The 20,773-nt window shown below is 36.5% G+C and overlaps 3 gene segments (V, D, J or C); all 3 read right to left on the reverse strand.

The window, feature by feature from the left end:
• Positions 1 to 6,072: 6,072 nt before the first annotated feature.
• Positions 6,073 to 6,751, reverse strand: LOC125615282. The segment is given in 2 exon segments: positions 6,073 to 6,473; positions 6,637 to 6,751. Coding segments are annotated over 2 exon segments (402 nt in total).
• A 7,710-nt stretch (positions 6,752 to 14,461) lies between these two features.
• On the reverse strand, positions 14,462 to 15,228 carry LOC125615284. The segment is given in 2 exon segments: positions 14,462 to 14,851; positions 15,071 to 15,228. Coding segments are annotated over 2 exon segments (384 nt in total).
• A 4,556-nt stretch (positions 15,229 to 19,784) lies between these two features.
• On the reverse strand, positions 19,785 to 20,437 carry LOC125615198. The segment is given in 2 exon segments: positions 19,785 to 20,101; positions 20,310 to 20,437. Coding segments are annotated over 2 exon segments (366 nt in total).
• Between the last annotated feature and the right edge of the window lie 336 nt (positions 20,438 to 20,773).

Below are 20,773 nucleotides of genomic sequence, written 5' to 3' on the forward strand. Positions count from 1 at the left end.
ACCTCAAGGAGAGCATGTCCTATTGCATGCGGGTTAGACTCGTTCACTCCCCGCCCCACGAAAAAAGGCGTCGGCTGATATGGTCTCGGGTCTGGGGAAGGCGCCTCCTTGGGACTGAACCATACATTGCAGCCACTTCTGCACAGTGGGGTAGGACCTCTACTCTCGCCTGTATTGTTTTAAGAAAACAAAAAGGGGGAACTGTGGTGAGCCGTTTCTGCCGTTTATGTAAATTATGGTCGCCATTACATGATGGCGCTGGCTCCGCTGTGGTCTGTGACAAACAACTCCTTGTTTGGGAGAGTTGGCACATGACTTTTCATCACTCTATGAGAAAGCTCCACGTGGCTGCTTTGCATTGGGGCTTGAGGGGCAAAGGCTGGGAGGGGCATCCGGAGAGGGAGAATTGAAGAAGAGAACTGAGGAGAAGAACTGTCAGGGGCCTGAATAAACTGCTGAAAGAAGATTCCTGAGTGTTGCGTCTTCCTTGCGGGCAAGGGGGCGCTACAGTCAACAAATTTACCCTTAAAATTTAAGAGTGTAGGCCTTGTGTTCTTATTACAACAAAATTATTTTTAAAAAACTGATTCAATATGTAAAAAAACTACCAAATAGCAATTCTACAACTTCAAAGTGAAGTACTGGATTTTGCAGTGAATAGACTTAAGAAAGAATCAGTGGTCATGAAAACAGGCAATAGAAGTCATTCAAACTGAAACACAGAAACAAGCAAAAAACAGCACCAAGAGTTGTGGAATCCAATCAAGCAAACATGCAATTGAAATCTCAGGGTAGAGAACAAAGAGAATAAAAAGGCTAGTCTCAGACTGGAGATTATGTTCTTTTTTAAAAAAAATTATTTTGTAATTTTTTCTAATTAGGAATAGATGACAGTGGAATGCATTTTGACTCATTGTACACAATTGCAGCACAACTTTCATTTCTCTGCTTGTACATGATGTAACATCGTACCTTATGTGCAGCCATACTTGTACCTAGGGTAATGATGTCCATTTCATTCCACCATCTTTTCTACCCTCATGCGCCCTCCCCTCCTCTCCCTTCCCTTTGCCCAAAGTTCCTCCATTTTTGAGATTATGTTCTTGATATATGTATTTAAAACATTGGTGGACAAATAGTCTAATAAAACTGAGCAAAAGAGAAAAATTATTTAGCCAATTAGTTTGAAAACAAAGTTTCTCCACATCATTATTCTTGTAGAAAATGCAAATTATTCCCACAAATAACAACATCTCATGAAAAAGTCCAAAATTTAAATATCTCACAATTGCAAGAAAGGGTTGCAAGTGGAACATTCAGATGTTGGTGGAGGAATTATGAATTGGTAACTATTTTGAGAAATACCTGGTAGTGTCTATTCAAGGTAAATATGGACCCATGTGGACCCATGGAGTATACTCCTGGGATTATATAAAATGGAAATAAGTGAAGTTCTTACATAGTAGTGAAAAGCTGGAAGTAACCTAAATTCCCATCAACAAATCAATAAATGACTAAGTGGATTTTAGAATGGTAATTTTCCACACAGGATTTAATTTTTTTTCTTCTGTTCTCCAGTAAAAATGGCTCCTATCAAAAAGATAAAAGATTAAAAAAAATAAAACTGATGAAGATGCACAGAAAAGAGATCCCTTACACATCATTGGTGGAGATATGTATCAGTACAGCCTTATGGGAACAGTATGGAGGTTCCTCAAAAAAACAAAAATAGAACTACATATGATCCAGAAATACCACTGCTAAGTATATATCTAAAATAAATGACATTTGTATGTCAAAGAGATATCTTGTCTGGACCACAGCCCAGATATGCTAGGACAGCAGGATAGGTTGCTGAGAGACCAAAGAAAATACTCAAAGACATTGTGTAACACATAAGTTTATTAAAAAATGCTTATGGGGAAGGTCCAATGGTCATGGGTTGAACAAATAGTGCTCTTGATGTTTATATGTCAGTTTAAAAAACTTTACTGCTATACACTACATTGAAGATGAATTCATTGATTTAATACTATGTCAAAGAAAGCAGAAACCCACAGCACATACCATATAATCCAATGTGTATGAAGTTTAAGGACAGATAAACCTAATCTCTAGTATGTAAAATGAGAATAGTGACTACTCCTGGGGAAAGGGGTGGAGTAAAAATAAGAAAGGGTAGAGGGGAAGCGTCCATGGGCTGAAAATGTTCTTCACCTATGTGGTGGTCACCCAGGTGTATACCTAGGTAAAATTCATCCAGATGTACCCTTAAAATCCATTCACTTTATTCATTGTATGCTGTTAAGAGACACTAGTATGGCAATATGTAAATCAATGGATGTGAAACTGATGTGATTCTGCAATCTGTATTTGGGGTAAAAATGGGAGCTCATAACCCACTTGAATCAAAGTGTGAAATATGATATATCAAGAATTATGTAATGTTTTGAACAGCCAACAATAAAAAATTAAAAAAAAATAGTTTATAAAAATTAAAAAAAAAAAAAAGAAATACATATTTATTGTTAAAGCCAAAAAAAAAAAGAGTAAAGTAAAAAATAAAACACAAAAATATATTAAGCAATATCAGTTAAAAGAATATTTTTAAGAGCAGTAATAGAATCCATGAAATAATGAAATGCTATCTTCAAGATTTCAAGTATGATACCTAGAGAAATTCTAATACCAAAATGAAAGAGAATTCAGAACATTTTCATGCAAAGAGTAGGAAAGAGATTGGTAAAAGAATGGATAAGGTTTTACTTTAAATTAAAAAGGAAGAAATGATGCCTATAAAAATATGATTTGAAATACTTTTATCCTGTTAATGAACTTGAATAAGCATATCTTCATTAAATATTAATAAGGTATTATTAATAATAAAATATTAATAATAAAGTCACCACTATAATAAATTTTTCTTAATAAACCAGATATGCTGGATGTAATTTTAAGTATAGCATGAAGAAACTGAATTATTATAAAACACATAACAAATAAAATAGAAATATATAAAACAATATGAGTAAAATATAATAAATACAATGATATCATATGTATATTTATGTAAATAAGTAATTTATAATGTAACAAAATATGATAAATATTATGTCAGATTATCATTTTTCTCCTATATTATGAACTATGTATGCATTTTACACATTAATATATATTATGGAATAGCCATATGTACATATAATCCATATAAGGAGGACTATATTACATAGTAGTAAGAATGGGTGGAGAAATTATCTGTCTAATAAAAAGGAGAACTGAAAAAAAATAGAGTGAATAGAAAGCCCAATCAGTTGCAAAAGGAATAAACAGATTAGAATTTATTGGTCATAACAGAGAATGTAAAAATAACAAAATTACCAATTAAAGACACAGATAAAACATAAGAACAAAGAAAGTTTCAGACCCAAAGCAGACACAAAGCAAACAATCATGGTGTAACTCAGACAAAATGTAGAGCAACAAATACGGTAAGTCCTAGTTTATTTTTTCCCACTTCCACAAAAATAGTCATTAGAACATGCTTCAAATGTAGTATGAAACTCTTCTAAATTTAATTATTAGTACTTTCTATTAGTTTTAACTAAGTTTCTAAATTAGAACTAATTATTACTAGAACTAAATTATTAGCATTTTCTACTAATTTATGAGATAATTTTGAAAACATTCCTCACAAGCTTGAAGAAATCTTATTGCTCAGAATTATGGTAAACTTGAACTAAGAGATGGGGAAGTGTTCTGTTTGGATACAATTTACCCCCAGAGGGTTTAATTACTTAGACTGAGAATCTAGGTTTGACATAGTGATTAAATGAATGTTTCCCCTTCCTGGTCCATGGCTTTTATAATGAGATTTTGTAGATCCACTCACAAATGAAGCATAGTTTACTTACTGCGTCCTCAATCCTGAGTAAGACTTACTTTGGTCAAGTTGGTATTACAAGTTATGAGGAAGGCAGAGGTTTGAAAAGTAAATCAAGTTTCAACTCGTGTTCTTACTTCCATGATTTCCATGAGAGTATGCCTGGCCTTGGCTGCTGGAGCATGAGGTAGATGGGCCAGAGCTGGATATTTCAGTTGTCCTAGATTAGCTAACAACTGGTTGGTCTTCAGACATGAGTGAGCTCAGCCAAGCTCAGAAGAACTGCTTAGCTTAGCTCTCTCTAAATTGCTATTCTGCTCATCTATGGGTAAAATATATCATTATTATTTTAAGCCTCTGAGTTTTGGAGTTATGCACTATAATTATGGCAATAGCTAAATCAACAACAGGAAATATGGATGCTTAATGGAACATCCTACGGTGTGGCTTGGAGAAGATGAGAACACATTGCATTACTGTGGATTAGGCAGGTCCCCCAAGATGCTTTGTATTGATTCCATGGTTAAATATGTCATGGTTCAGGCTCTGGGATTTCTAAGTCCAATCACAATGGAGTGACTACTGAAGTGATTTCTTGTGTATATATACGAATTATTCCTCAGTTGAGAAAAGTTTGAGAGTAAGGTTCAGGCAAAGAGAAACAAACAAAAATCAGTAACTGTCAGCATTGACCAGACTTGAGTCTCTTATGTATCCTTCTTGGCCCAATCCCAATCAAACCCAATTAAACCTTATTTCTCCTAAATAGAACTCTGCGTCCTCCCTTTTTTAACTTCCTCAGGGACCACTTTGGATCATCACGTGATTTTATTCTTTGCAAGGTTTTAAAAAAATCTGTATTTTTTTAAATGAAGAATTCTCTAATTCCTAATTCTCTAAATTCCTTTGCAAATTTGATACATGTACATGCATGTGGATGTATGAGTACTCTCGCTTTTTCAGAGAATCCATGCTGCCTCATTCTATTTTTTTTTTCCTGATAGCTGGGATTTCTTTTTCTTTTCAGCTTGAAATTCTGCATTAAGGAACTGACAATGATTCTCGGCATGCAGAAGAAACATTTTTTTTTTCAAAGAAAGTCAGGTTTACTAACGTCCTATTTTAATATAAGTGAGAAGCATAAAACCAATAGTCAGTGAAAGTTTGAGGTGAATGTCATCATACTATCACTGGGTTGTAATGGATTTTATCTGGTTCTAACCCAGATTTGCCAAATGAAAAAAAAATTCTGAGTGACTAATAGAATTATCAAATGCTATACAAATGGAAAGTGAAAGAATGTAAAATATCAAGTTTTTTTTTCTTTCTTAGTTAATACATTCACTTCACTACCACTCACTTGTAGGAAAAGGTAATCTCATGGAGATTTGGTCATTTAGATCACTTCAGTTTGAAGTAGAAACTGTTTCGATTTTTGACTGACTACTGAAACTCCTCATTTATTTCCCACACCTTTAAAGTTCCTGTGATACTAGGATGACTTTGGTCTGGTTCTTTACTCTCAACTTTTTTTAATCCTAATTCTCAACCCACTCTATCCACCTCAATTGAGAATCACGGTAGCTACAATAACAAGGTCTTTGCATTTGACAAGTGGCATGACATTCTTATGTTCACTATTCTGATCCACAGAACAAAAACTTATACTGATGGACAATATGTCAAATAGTCCAATGTCTGCCTGGCAAGAAAGTAAACAACAAAAAATTTACTGAAGAATACATAGAAGTAACATTTAAATGAAGAAATGAATGAGTGTGACTGATAATGTGAACATCATTAAATGTAGTCACAGTTACTCAGAAGCAAAACACAGTGGTTATTTCATTCATTTTATACAAAACTAAGGCAGGTGAGTGCCAACACTCTCAAAGATACATAAACATTCACTAGAAGATCTTGCAGTAGGACCTTTGTTTCCCCATTCCAGACACACATTCATTCTCCTAGGATGCAGGGGAGACAGTATATCCTCATCCCAGGATCAAAGGGTCACCAGAGATTTATGCTTTGACTAAATCAGCAATCTGTCTCTGAAAGTAAAGAAAGGATAGTGATTAGATTGCTTGGCACTCTGAAGCTCAGGGAACTCTCCCTACTTGTAAAGCTTGACATGCATTCATCTCCCAAAAGCTCAACTTGCTTTACCTGCTTCAAAGCATGCTTTCTCATTGCGAGGTACAATGGAAGCAAGATTGTGGGCCTCCTTGTCTGAAACCCAGCTACAGGTTTGGGTACTGGTTGCAGTTGCCTACCAAGCACTGTGTACTTGCTGCACAGAAGTACATGGCTGAGTCTTCAGGCTGGGAAGCTGCAATGTGCAGAGACAGGTGTTTGGCACTCTGGTTGAGGAAAACTGTGAATCTTCCATTTTTATTTTTATCATCATCCGAAAGTACAGATATCAGGAACGTGGGACCTTTACTAGGGTACTTTTTGTACCATGCAAAATACTCAAATATGTTCTTATTATAGTCACACTTCAGAATAGAATTTCTTCCTTCTTGGACAGTCAGAGATGGAGGATTTTGCATAAACTGCTGGTCATTATTCTTCTGTTGACTCTTTGCCCCTGTTTGGAAAGAAAATAACAACTCTAAAATTTTGTTCTTAATGTCCCTAGAGAAGACCTGCAGAAGTCAGAAAACAAAACTTCCCAATTATGTAATTTTCCATCCTGTGAGTATTCCTTAGAGTTTTTCTTACTATATTCAAACATCTCATCCCCAACTCACCGTCTGGCTGAAGCCACAGAATCAACAAGGAGGCCCCCAGGAGCCTGGCCATTCCTCCTGTGAAGACTCAGGCTGTTTTGTCTGCTGCCCTGGAAACTGCAGGTCTGACTTCAACTTCCTCTAGTGCATTCATTTCCTGCCACAGACCTATTTCACCTGGGAACAGCCCTGTTTTTACCTCAAGTTATTTCTCTTTATGAAAGGAAGCACTGCCCCCTTTAGTTCAAATGTAAAAATACTGAAAATGTATTTCTGTTTCCTAATCAATTTGCAATGTCTTCCCCACAAAACAGGTTAAAATAAGAAATTGAAAGAGAAGATTTTCAGGTATCACATATTTTAATGTGTGTGTGATTTGCAATAGTAGAGAAAGATAGCTGAGAATATAAAGAATTTTATTAGGTAAAATGATTGGCACATTTTCAGACTCCTTATTCTAACATATTGAAAAGAATTGGTGGTTATTGGGGCCATATAAGGTCATGATGTTCTATTTAGTAAAATTATGACAAATTTAGAGCACAGAGAAAGTTTGATAGTTTTGTCTTTAATGTAATTGAATTCTAACATGCTCATTAGATGTGTCAGTATTTTCTCTGGTTAAATAAATGGCCCAAGATAATTAAATTAGATTTAAATTATGAGAGCCTTTTTAAACACAAATCAACACAAAAATTTATCCTCTGTAGTAGATCAGTATCCAAACTAATCAAAGTTGGAACTTGGAAAAGATTAGTGTGCTCTCTATTTTCAAATGAGAAAAACAAATGACATAATCCTATAAGATCTATAGATAATATGAGATCTTACTCTTGAAAGCTATAAAAAGATTACAGAGAGGTAAACTATCTGTTTACCTTCACTCTTGGACAACATGTATTCCTCTATAGTTTAATGATGGAAGAGGCAAGAAAAGTCAATTGTACTTTTAATGCCAGGCAGTAGGATAGCTAAGGGTAAAATCCAAGATGATTTATTTGGGATTAGTTTTAGCAAAAAATACATAATAAAATAACATACGAGGTATATTTTACTATGGCAATAAATATTTTTGAATTTTTATTTTAACATTAATAGAAAAAATATGGAAGTCACAATACCTCTATAAAAGTACATAAAGTCCACACACTAACATATTTAGCATATGGCATCATGCATGAGAGCTTTTAATGAGGATATGTAGTAGTGATTGATTTGCTTTGTTGAGGTGGCCAGCAGTGTGAAGTCAGGGATCTCACAAAGGAGGAGGGAGCTCTTTAGTTGGTTCTTAGAGATGAAAGAAGATTAACTAGTTGGCTATGAAAGAAAAGGGCATTTCAGGCAAAGTTATATGCATTTTCAAAGGTATACAAGCAAACTGTAGCCTAGTGTATTCAAGAAATGAACAAAATTTATTGTAGTGGGATTTTAGTGTCTGTGCATGGGAAATTTATAAGATAATTTATAAGATAATTTGCTGTCACTTGCAAATCCTGAGGAGCCATGTATGAGAAGCAAACAAGGCTGATTTCACAAATCTAAGGGATCTATGGGATTTAGTTATAAGTGGTGGAAGTTTCTTTCTTACCTGGCCATTTTTCCAGAAGGAAGGGCATCTCAACCTGATTCAGATCAGCTGTAAAATCCTTGATGCTCTCGTCTGAGGTGTGCCTCTGGTGGAAGTGAAGACCTTGACTAGGATACTAGGAGGAGTAGGAAAGAACAGGGACCCCATGGTGAGAACAATCCAGAAATCCCACCTCATCTTCCCTGCAGCCAGTGAAAGGCAGAAACCTGCTCTGCAGGGTAACTCTGCCCATCCTGGGATATCCATGCTGGAACTGGAAAAGGTCCTCATGCTGTACTTAGGTGTCACAAAAGTGATGCTAAACCACATCATAGAACAATTGGAATAAAAAGAACTTTTTCCTGCTGAGAGAGACAATCATTAGAAGAACTGATGGTGGCTCAGCCACACAAGGAAGGGGACTCCTTTTTCAAGGTAGAAAGATGGCAAGTACTTTGAATTTTCAGAAGAGCAGAAGATAAGCATGTTGAATTTACTGTGTGCTCAGCTCTTCATCAGGGATCTTCTGCATTAATGCCAAGAGTGACAGTCATTGCCCAAAGCATGCTATGTAGCCAGGCTGGCAGTTTTATTCCTAGGGAAGTAACCATTATTGACAGCCTGGACTTGTTCAGTTTTTTTTTTTTTGACAACCTTAGTTCAGAATCACTAGAGATGGGGTGACATTTAATACAGGGCATTGATTTGGTAGGAGGAGAACAAGTTGTCAGAGTATATCCACATTCTTATTAATGTAAACTCAATAAGCCACTAGATATGTACAAAGAAGTCTCTCTTCCCTGATAAAGACTACCCAATTATCCTACCAAGAATATGTGGGGCTTGAGAGTTTATTTCTTTGATATCTTTATTATAACAACCCAAAATTAGGTTGATATGTAAAAAAATACTTTCAAGATTATATTTCAAGTAACTGATGAGAATTTTAATAAAAATATGTTATTCCTACCTAGATCCCCACATGGTAATAGATCTGTCTCTTTGTACCCTTCATGTCATAGAAATAAGGAAACCATAGACTATATCATTTTTTAAATGCAACTTCATCTTGCTAAATGTACTTTTGGAGAGATACTCTTTTTCTGGTTATTGTGTTTCTAATTATTCTTTCATCTAATAGGTACCTAGACACACATTTCTTGAATACACACTTCCTTTTCTATTCATTTGTATCTGCTTAGTGCATCAGTCCCGGAACAGTCAATGAAGCACAATCTCCATGAGTTCAACAGAATAGGGGCTTCATTATAGGAATACGGCCTTATGCATTTGTGAAAAGAGCTTAGAAAGTGAAGGTTCCAGGGTCATTTGAGGTTCAGAGAGGAATTCCTAACCAGTCAGTCTGAGAAATCAAGCATTTCCAGCTGCCAAAGTGTGATTTGAAGGGAAAGTTCATGGTAAAAATCTCAAGAAACTGTTGTCTTTGTGAAGCTACCATCTCAATGTGTCCACTTAGGCATGTGATGGGGGTTGATCAACAGGGTGAGTAACTGGAAAAAGTGCTAGACGTGGAGTGCCAGTAGGAATATGCTGGACACTTCTGAATGTGTTTGTCACATCTCACTGTGATAACCTCCAGAAAGCAATGGCTACTATTTTACTTTGGCCTTCCATACCTCACACAAATTCTGTTTGGCCAATTTCAGTCTGGTACTATTCAAAGAAAGAAACTCTGGGAAGCTTTGTTTCTGGCTTAGTGCAGTGCAACCCACCATCATCTTCCTCCTCTGTATACTTTGCATTGAGTTATAGCTCATTTAATCACATTTAATCTTCATATAAGATAATACAAAATCATGCTTCTGTTTAACATGATGCAGCTATCCTTCATACAATTTAAGATATACTCACCCTTTTCCCAAAAAAGTACAAAGACTTTGTACATCTTTGAGTGAAGTTCATTCAATTTTAGTTGGGTTACATTTCTCCTTCAATATCTTCTAAGTTTTATATTGAGATATAAGACAAACAAACAAACAAACAAACAAACAAAAAAAAAAAACCACACCAATGCAGAGAGTAGAAGAATAAGAGAGGGGATTAAAATGAAGAAAAATAATTGTCTATTACACACACAGCCACATGCATGGAAGAAATACTTGTAATTATTTGAGTTTTTCTTTCTGCAACTGGCCCTGAGGTTGTAACTGGTATGTGTAATTTCCTTCTTCCATTACCTGTTCATTATTCTTTTATTTTCTTTTCCTTCAATAAGCAAGCTCCCTCAGCTAGTGGGGTGATGATCCAAGGATCTGTGTCTTTAGCAGTCCTACTTATATTAGGTTCCATTAAGTTTTATAATCCACAATAGTGATACACTGTTGTATTATAGCAATCCATTTCTCTGTGAAAGGCAGCATCAATCACTTCCACCAGGAGAGGAACTCTCTTTTTTGGTGGCAGTTGACTGGAAGGGGTGGTCCATTCCATTCTTGTATGTTTTGCATATCTTGGTCTCCCAGCTCTGCCACTCAGGCATCTCCATGTGGAGCAAGTGCACAGTGATTCTCCAGCTGTTTCTAAACTTGTAGCTGGGCCACTTGTGCTTCCTACATCAAAGAGAGCTTGGGACATTTGCTAAGCTCATTTATATATGATTCAAAGACACTTGAAATAAGTGCACTTAATTGACTCTTTGTGAAAACAAAGAGAAGCCTGTTTTAAAGGGTTTCTCTTTCCCCTTGGTTTTCAGCAGTTGTATCGTGTTATGTTTACAGATGCTTTTCTTTTCTTCAGTTTGTGTTTCTTTTGCATTCGCTTTGGATTTACCCTGTTTGGAGTTTGCTGAGTTTCTTGAATCCGTGAAGACTTTCATCAATTTGGGGAATTCCTAGTTATAATTTCTTCAAGTATTGTTTCAATACCATTTTTTCTCTCCTCTCCATAGTTTCATTTCCACAGATTTTAGGTCATTTGAATTGTCTCACATAATTTGTATGCTCTGGTGTTTTATAATTTTTTTTAAAGATATTTTATATTGACTTGTCTTCAGATTTACTAATTCTGTGTTTCCACTCCACTTAAAGCTAGGCAATAGTTTCTTAAATTCAGATATTGCATTTTGCAGATTTAAAGTGTCTACTCTATGTAGCTTTTAAAATGTATGCTAAGATTCTGTTGCAACACTCTGTTGAAATATACTATTGAAATAATTTTCTGTTGAAAACAGAACCACTTTATTCATTTTCTCTTAACTTTCTTCAACATTAATGAGTTATTTTAAAATTGTTATGGGTTTGAGTTATTTTTTGATAGGTAGCTATTCATTACTTTATCTCTTACTTATGTGTCCTTTTTCCTCCTTCATCACATTTTTAGTAATTTTTATGTACTTACAAAATCTGGGTAATAATATATAGAATCTCTAGATTATTTTCTCTTTCTTTAAAAAGTCAACCTTGTTAAATTGCCAGATAACTTGCCATCTATTGAAGCTTACTTTAGTCTCCGGAAGGGCAGGTTTTTCTTTTCTTTTCTGTTTGGTTGCTGTTTTATTATTCTTTTTGCCCTAGACACAGCCCTTACTCCTAGCATGTGGTCTTTGATCTGGAGACTCGGTTGAAAGCTCAAGGTGTTTAGCAACAATTCTTCACTGTCAGAGCTCTAATGACTTTTTGCACAGTGCATCCTCTGAAATCTCCCTGGAGCTGTTAGACCCCCAGAAGCTATTCTCTGCTAGGCTTCTGATGTTTTCCAGCCCAACAGGTGCAGTTTATGTGTAGGCTCAGCAAACACCCTACACAAATTTTGTGGCCCTCTTATATGAGGCTCACTTCTCTCCAGTACTCATTTCTCAAATCCCCAATTTCATTCACATCCCTAATCCCATTTTTTTTCTTCTGCTTTCTGTTGGGGTTTCAAATTCTCATGCTGAAGTTTTAAAAAAACCTCCAAGGGAGACATGCTGAGTGAACGTGGGGGTTACTTTTCAGACTTTTTTTTTCCCTCTTATGAATTAAAAACTTTCCCTATGTACTCTCCTTGAAAATAGTCATTTTGTGTATGTTTATAGTTTTAAAATTTATCATCAGCTACATTGCAAGGATCAGAAAACCATTTTCTTTTGTCTTAAGTTACCATTTCTTATTTCCTCTCTTTGAGAGGCAATTGTCAGCTTTGTTCAGTGGTCAAAAAGGTATCATATGTATTCATAAGCATGTACTGTATCTGTCATATCTTGTGAAGAATATTCAGGAATGCTTTCCACACTTAAAAAGGAATTTTGGTCTCCAGAGAACTAATATTTTCTTATCTTTAATTAGTTGCATGATTCTTTTCATTGTTCCTCAGTGTAGTTATCCTTATCTGCATTCTCTGAGTTTATAAATGTGCTTAGTCATTTTCATCCTTTGTATCTCTTGCATTGGCATGTTACACAGTATATAGACAGTTCATTTCAAGAATCTTACTTATTTTAAGTGGGCTATAAAATGAAAGGTACCTATGCATAATATTTTTTCAACTACAAATTGCATTTTAGGTCTCATGTTTGTTACTAGTTTCCTCACTCCCAATCTGTATATTATGTGTTCCTTTCTCTTCACCCTCTTTTATCCTTCAGCCTGATTCATTCCTGTTAAGTTGCACTATTTTAGGCTGAGGTATCATATACTCCAGAAGATACCTGAGTAACATCTACTGGTTTCTATAATACCCTCTGCTCTCCTAATTTAGTTCTTCCCTATTTTATAATAACTTTGATAACAAAAATGTGTTTCCTACTAGAAGATGTATTCAACAAGAGAAGGAACCCTTAATTTATTCAAAGCTCCCCATACAGCACTAACAAGTGTTCAATAAATGTTTGTTGAATGATCGAACTTATGGAAATTGTAATTGTAGATGGGAAATAGTCTCATAGATGAGGATTCTAAGATGAGGTACAAAAAAATGATTCCCTTGTGAAGATGATATGCATACTCATGATGGGAAATTAGCTTTTCTTTAAAATAATAATATAATTGGCTTTTTGTTGTTGTCAACGGATCCTTATTTTATTTATTGATATTCAGTGCTGAGAATCGAACCCAGTGCCTCCCACATGCTAGGCAAGCACTCTGCCACTGAGCCACAAACCCATTCTGGGAAATTAGCTTATTTCCAATGGCTTCTTCAAGACACAAAAGAGGCAAATGATACAAGTGGATATTATTGAACATAAACAAAATGAACAATTAAGTGGAACATAAGGAATTGGAACATGCTTTAAGTCCCAGCTCCTCAGGAGGCTGAAACAGGAGAGTCATTTGAGCCCAAGAGGGTCTCATGAGCCAGCCTGCAAAACACAGCTAGAACTCCATCTAAAAGAAAAAGAAATAGGAACAGAAAAACAAATGGAGCATTACAGAGCATAGTATTGACTTTTCTTTGTCACTTTAAGGTTTATCTTTCCTATGATTTTTCTTCACATATGAACATAATATAAGCTAAAGCTAAACCTTATATTAAAATAATATACCTTATAATAAGGAAAGAATAAATAGTATCCACATTCAAAATATCCATTTTAACACAGACCCTTATCACTAGACTTCAGGGATCCTCTAGTTGGAATTATTGACTTCCTGATTCCCTGACTTAGGATTAGGACCTTAGGAATGATTATGTTTGGGATAGAATATTTACTAGACTGAGCATTCATTAGCATTTACAACTTCTAAAAAAATTATGAGTTTTCAAGTGTGTGCTTCTCAAAACCATGTGAGTAATAGCTTGCATAAGTCTCTACCATGTTTTTGGGTTCTAGATCTGCAGCCACAGCTCTGGGTTCAAGCTCAGGTCCTGGGAGGCAGTGTACCTCCACATATCAAAAGCAGGTGGCAGAGTTTCTGATCTGGAACGTAGAAAGTTCTTTCCATCTTTCATAACAGTGGGCTAACAGTGCCCCTTTAGTTTTCCTCTTCTGTTTCTTCCCCCATTTATGTACACTGGAAAATTTTGGCATTTTCCCCAGGGATCTGTTTGTGATAAAGTAAGCCATAAAAAGATGTAAAAAAAAAGGAACTATAGGTGAGATTGGTGCTTTCTTGTTCTTGGATTAAAAAAAAAAAAAAAAGACTCTGCTGTACATTGAGTTGGCTTCTTTCTCCTGTCTAGAAAGATAGAATCAGACATGACAGAATGGATCAATGTAGAGATCTCACCTAGAAACATTATTCTAACAGACCTCCAGATGAGCTGGGTATGTGCCTGCATTCCAGTGTGAGTTGTAGCTCATTTAGAAATGCTTTCTGCAGGCACCAGAGATGCAAGGCAGTAGGAATGCAGTTCTCATCACAAAGAGCCCCTATGACCCCTGCAGGGCTGAGTTAGGTCTTCAGCTATCATTCATGTGCAGGCTGCAGGTGTCTGGGGAGCACTGTGCCTCCACAGCACAGAAGTAAGAGGCAGAGTCCCCAGGCTGGGAGTCTCTGATGAATAGTTGGCTGTATCGTTCCTTAGAATTGACTGTGGATTTCATTCTGCCATTTTGCTGCACTCCTGAAGCTATGTAAAACAAGGATATCAGCTGTCCTCCAGGATTTTGCTGGAACCATTGTATACTGGTCATGGAGAGAGAATAGTTGCACAGGAGGGAGGAACTCATCCCCTCTTGGAGGTTCAGGACCTGGGGACTCTGCTCCACTTTCATCTGTGCCCTTCTTACCCCTATTGTAAAGGAGAAAAACAGAAAACTTGAGGGTCATTGCAAAATTACTGTAGCCATTTCCAAGTGTAGGAAATTTTTATTTTCCTCCCCAATAGTATAAGACTAGGTTAAAGAGACTTGTGTCCTCTCTCTTCATCCATTTTTTGCATCCCTACCTTTGTTCTTTCTAAATTTACTTGTGAAGGCCTTTTAGGTTCTCTTGGCTATTCTTAACTTACAACAAATCTGCATCCACAGGAAGCCCAGCAAGACTCCTCTTTGCATCTTCATGATTCTTTGCTGTAGGAACACACCTGGGTGTCAAATGCCTTCAGAAATTTGTATGTGTCAAATCTTGACTTTGGTGATAATTTTGCTCCTGAAGCAGATAGATTTCATGAGTGAGATTCAGCAGCAGCTGCTTCTAAGCTTAAACACTCAGCTTCCTGGTGGCTCCACCTACTTGTGGGTTACCTTTCCTACCCTGTAGAGTGTGAGAGAGGGGAACAGAGAGGGAGGGGAGGTGGTAGGAGAAAGAAAGAGTAAGAGAGAGAGAGAGAGAGAAAGGAAGTTGGAGGTAAAAAGCTCCCTATCATTTTAAGAATTAAGACTCTTTTTTTCCTAATAAATTTTGTGTATAAGTAGAATAATTTACATGAAGAATGGGAACTTAGAGAGAGAATAGTGAAACGTATGTGTCTATAAGAAGCCATAGAGACACTGACCAAGTTAAATCTGGGATATGAGCAGATTGAGAAACTTTTTTAAGTTGTGAATAGCTTATTATAAGAATTACAATGGATTTCCATCTTTACATCCCATTTATCTTACTTATTGAATTGATGAAAATGATAAAAACACAACCCAGAACATGTGACCTACAACATATATATTGATCATAAAATGTTTTCTCTGATATCAATTCAATATTGAACATATAGACCATTGGTTTTTACCAGGGGCTTCTCAGGGGCATTTAGCAGTGTTTGGGGGCATTTGCATTTGTCCTGATTGAAGGCCTGCTATTGGCATTGGGTGAGTAGAGGCCAGGATGCTGCTAAATAACTTAAAGTAAACAGGAAAGCCCCTGCCTCACATGGTAAAATAATACTGTTACTGGGAAACTCACATAAACAAGCTTTGCAGTTCAACCCCTCCTAGGTCATTTTCTTCTTGCCTTTATTCTTCCAGCCTTTTCTCCCCAACCATAACTTGCTTTTACTTTATTTACCTCTTTCTTTCCTTTTATTTTTCCCTGTCTTTTAGTTTCTGATCTTATAAGAGATATGGTCACAGTTTAGGAAGAAACAGTAATTTCTGGAAAAAGATAAAAGCTCATGTTTTTCCCTGATATTAAGAAACTTGGATTCATGAAACAAAATTAAATAATGTGAAACAAATTGTTTTGTTTTAATCTCAAGCTTTGTTTTGAATCTTGAAGACAATAAAACAGAAGTGGTGGTGAGAATGTAGGAACATGTATGTAATTAAGCATCTTCTGGTCCACATTTTCTTTTGCTATCCCCTCTCCAGTCTAACTTATTACCCTTTTTTCCTATTTCAGATATTTCCATTCTCCAGTCTATTATTAATTCTCCTGAAAGCCTGAAGAAACTTTTCTCTGACCAGAGTGCCCCCTTGTGGATTAAAACCTACAGCTGAAGCCACTTCCTTTGAAGTCACATAGCTCCCCCACCTGTGTCTGCGGCATGCACACTGTATTTTCAGGAAGGCACAGAGTGTCTCAGAAGTATGGAGAGTGTCCAACTGGTCTTAGAAATTGTTGTTATGACTGGGGTTCGTAAGTCAGAGGATTCTCAAATTATGCCTCTGGAGAATGATGGCTTGGAAACCAGTCCATGTCCCTCTGTCACCATGAGTGAGTTCCTTGCAAGAAGGAACTGTGTCACTTGCATATTCATTATGCAAAATACCTAGCAAGACACAAATGAAATGCTGAGTGTAACTTATGGAAGCTGTGATGCTCACTTTTAATTTTAAATGTTTTAACTCCTGGGTTAGAAAATTCAGCTGATCTTCACAGTAACACAGAGAACTGAGTACTTATATTTGCTTTCTACAGTTCTTATGAGGAAATCCATGCTCAGAAAGGGAATATAAAATCCCCAAAGTCACACATCCAATAAGTGGCAGATGCCCCTCACTTCAACAGTGTCTGTCACTTTTCAAGGAGAGAAACTTGTAAGCAGAGTGGTTATGAAAAGACGCTGGCAATGTTGTTGGAAAAACGAAAACAAAATCTCTTGTCAATTCAGAGAAATTCTTAACAAGGTAGAAGGGAAAGAATATTGTTTTGTTATTGAATAAACATTAAACCAGAATATACTGCATATCACAGTAAATCCCCTAAATATATGGCAAAAATGGAAAAGAAACCTTATCATTTTATATAGCCATGCATACGCACTAAATTTCATAGGGCTCCAATGTAAACAATAATTGAATCCTCAAGTAGGAGGACTTGACAGCACATCATCACACACAGTTTATCCTCAGTTCACTGGGTGATTGAGGCAGCCAGGTGTTTCTAATTATCTTTTTTTTCCCAAAGGAAAAATATTTCCTATTTTTATGACAGCAGGTATGTCTTCAGCTTGGAGACAGCAGGAGTAAGGTTAGGCACTTCTCCTCCCACAGGAACCTGGAGGTGGGACACTGTATCCCTTCATAATTACATTTCAAAGAACAGGTTCCAAGGTCCTTGAGAAAGAGTCCTGGGTTATAAAACTGGCAAGAACCTTATGCTTTCAAAAAGACTTATATACGTCTCAAAGGGACAGAGAAATAATTTACAATTACAAGTTTTCTAAAGTAAGTGCTCAAAGAAAAGGGAAAGGGAGATACCTGCCATCCCTTTTTACACCAGGGAGAATTAAAATTGTTTTCTTATCTTTTATCTGTATTTGCCCTTCAAATCTTTATGAGAGAGTGCCATATGATAAAACTCCCAGGAGTTGCTTTTGGAGCAGGTTATTGGGTTGCATGAAGTTAAACACACACACACACACACACACACACACACACACGGAAAATAATCTTTGGAATCTAACCACTAGAAAATGCAAGATGCAAGACTATGGTTGTTAATTCTTTGAATGGAAATTGGTATTGCCTTAGTTAAAAGGCTTAGGATAAATAGGATAAAAAGATGGATTCCACAGTCTTCCACAAGTTTAATAAACTGATAAGAGAATTTAAAAATGAGGACTCTCTAAATGGAAGATTTCCTCTTCATAAAAATTATAGGAAGATTAATACTTTAAGAAATACATAGCAATATAAATGAAGGTCTCTTTTTCATAAAAGCACAGCAATTTTTTTCACCTTTTTTTCTTGCACTTATACATGGGAAGTCACGAAGCCGTTTTTAGCCAGTCCTACCACGGTTAGGAATGTGTATAGCAGCAGTAACAAAAATCTCAATGAAATAATGATTCATTAATATTCTCATGCAAAAATATATGTGAGGTGAGATTTGGGCTTGCATCTAAAGAAGTATTGCATCCTATTGGGGATAGGGGACATGATTTTTTTCATTTGTGGTAACGTTGTCACTTCCATGTTTTAGGAAGGAAAGAGGACAGGGGATGGGATGATGTGGTGATTGTACCAGGGAAGCAAAAGGCTTATAGGAAACCCCCTAGCAGAGTTTTTAACCATGTCTCATTGGTCAGAACTGCTCTATGTGGAAATTTCTAACTATAAGAAAGGATGAGAAGTGAGGATGTTGAGGTTTTAAAAATCTGGGTTGTTCATAACAAAATGAAAGGTTTTATTAACAAGGGATGAGATTGGCAAAGTTGGTGGGCAACTTCTAGTGCCTGCTTTCCTGCTCTTGTGCAGACTTAGGATATTAAGCAGAAAGTGAATTCTTGATTAGTCAGTGAAGACATCAGTAGGGATCACATTTATCTAGGGACATTAATAATAGCATTATTGGAACATTTGTTAATTACATAGGTTGTGTCTGGGACATCACATAATTTTATATATTTTATCTCATTTAATGTGCAGCAATTTGGCGAGATAGGTGCTCTTATTAACATTTATTTATAAGAAAGTTTAGATAAAGATAAATAACTGCCCAAGGACATGAAGTTGGAAAATCACAAAGTCAGCTTTGAACTTGACTTATGTTATTCCAAAATTGTGTGCTTTACTGTATATCATCTTGCCTTACAGAATAAATGGGATTCTTCAAGTATAAAAACAGGTTAGTGGAAAGCTTGCCAGGAGGAGGAATGTGCCAACTTCAATCTTTTTTAACCTTGGAAACTTGAAATTATTGATGGCTGCCATTCAAATTCTAATACCTAGTCAAGTCCTGTGCAAACACAGGCCATTGCACCCAATGTTTAGTCTTCTCAGAACCACCAATTGGGGATATTGCTTTGGAATCAGTTTGGTGTTACTGAGGTACATTTTAGGCATCTTTCTAGAAAAAAAGTAACTTTGTTGTAATTATTCTTTATTAGACTTCGAATTTTTACCCCAGCTTAATAGACTGGGAATAGTAGTTTTACCATCTTCAGTACTAAAATAAATTCCTTCTGTGAAATCATCCCTTTCTATTCCCTTTTACTAACCTTTCTTGGCTGTGGTCTTTAATGGAATGACCAATCAGAACCATGATGTTTTTGTCTGATATCTTCCATCCATTCCTCCATATTTTCCCTTTTCCTCCCTACCACCAACCCCCAGGGAGCTATATGCTGATTTTATTACATTATTTTATTACATTATTGCTGATTTTAACAGCAGGCCATATCTCCAGACATTTTTCTTATAGCAGAGAGGTCTTGTTTTCTAGCATGTGGGAAATGTTTTCTGGAAAGGCAGCAGAAATGGGGCTGCGGTCATCATTGCTGTTCATGCCAAGAAGTACATGAAGAGAAACTGTAGGCATTTGGCAGACTGGAGCCTGCAGCAAGTTTAGTTGCAGTCAGCAGGTGCCCCTGGAGCACTGTGCCCTGCACAGATGTAGATGCCTTCATCCCTGGGTTGGGCTGTGGCAATGTGCAGGGAGCTGCCCTTTCTTGCTTCATCAAACCGAGCAGTTAGTCTCTTCTGTTCCTTCACTTCTCCACCTTTGAGTAACGTCAGCAAGAGGATGGGACCGTCTCCAGGCTTCAGTCTGTACCACTGAAAGCTAGTGAAAACACTTGAGGAGTTACAGTGCACAGTGAGATTGTTTCCCTCCTGGATGTTTTGAAACTTAGGGCTCTGTTCCAACTGCTGGGTGCTCACCCCTGTTTAAAAACAAAGCAGAATGCAACATTAAGAGAATTAGGGACTATTTCCCAACTTAAAATGATTTTTTCCCCACTTCCCTCCTTCTTCCTCTGTGGCCTACTCTCATTCCCCTTTTCATACTTTGCCATTAAATAACTTGTCCCCAGAGATTATCCATATCCTTAGGGCCGTCTGCTAATTTAATTGGGAATCAATTGAACTCACATGCCAATTGAATCCAAAGGATCACCACATAGAATTTCAGGAACATCATTTCTACTTATCACACAGTGGCGAAGGTCACTGTATTTAGCTGCTCCAGAGAGAGGCTTTTCTGGGCTAGAACACCTGAGAGGTGGCCAATCATTTGAATTTCAGTAAAGAGGTCTACATGCAGCCAATTGACTTATTCACCTGCTACCCCACCTTCCTCTAACCCCAGACTCTGCTTTGACTCTGGGAAAGAGTTTGCCTTTTGAAATACTACCCTCTTGTGGGGAGACAGACAAGTGATCGACCTTCAATAATGCTTGTTTCTCCTAATTTCATTTGGTAGACCTAAGAATCAAAATTGAAGTAGAAAGAGTCTCTTGATCTTCAGAAATGGAAAACATGTCCTGTTAAAAATTTATCTTCTTAAAACCAGATAATAGAAGATACTGGAGTTATCATCTTATCATTTCTAGTAT

This window comes from Marmota marmota, unplaced genomic scaffold (genome assembly GCF_001458135.2).
Source record: "Marmota marmota marmota unplaced genomic scaffold, marMar, whole genome shotgun sequence".
Taxonomy (NCBI): domain Eukaryota; kingdom Metazoa; phylum Chordata; class Mammalia; order Rodentia; family Sciuridae; genus Marmota; species Marmota marmota.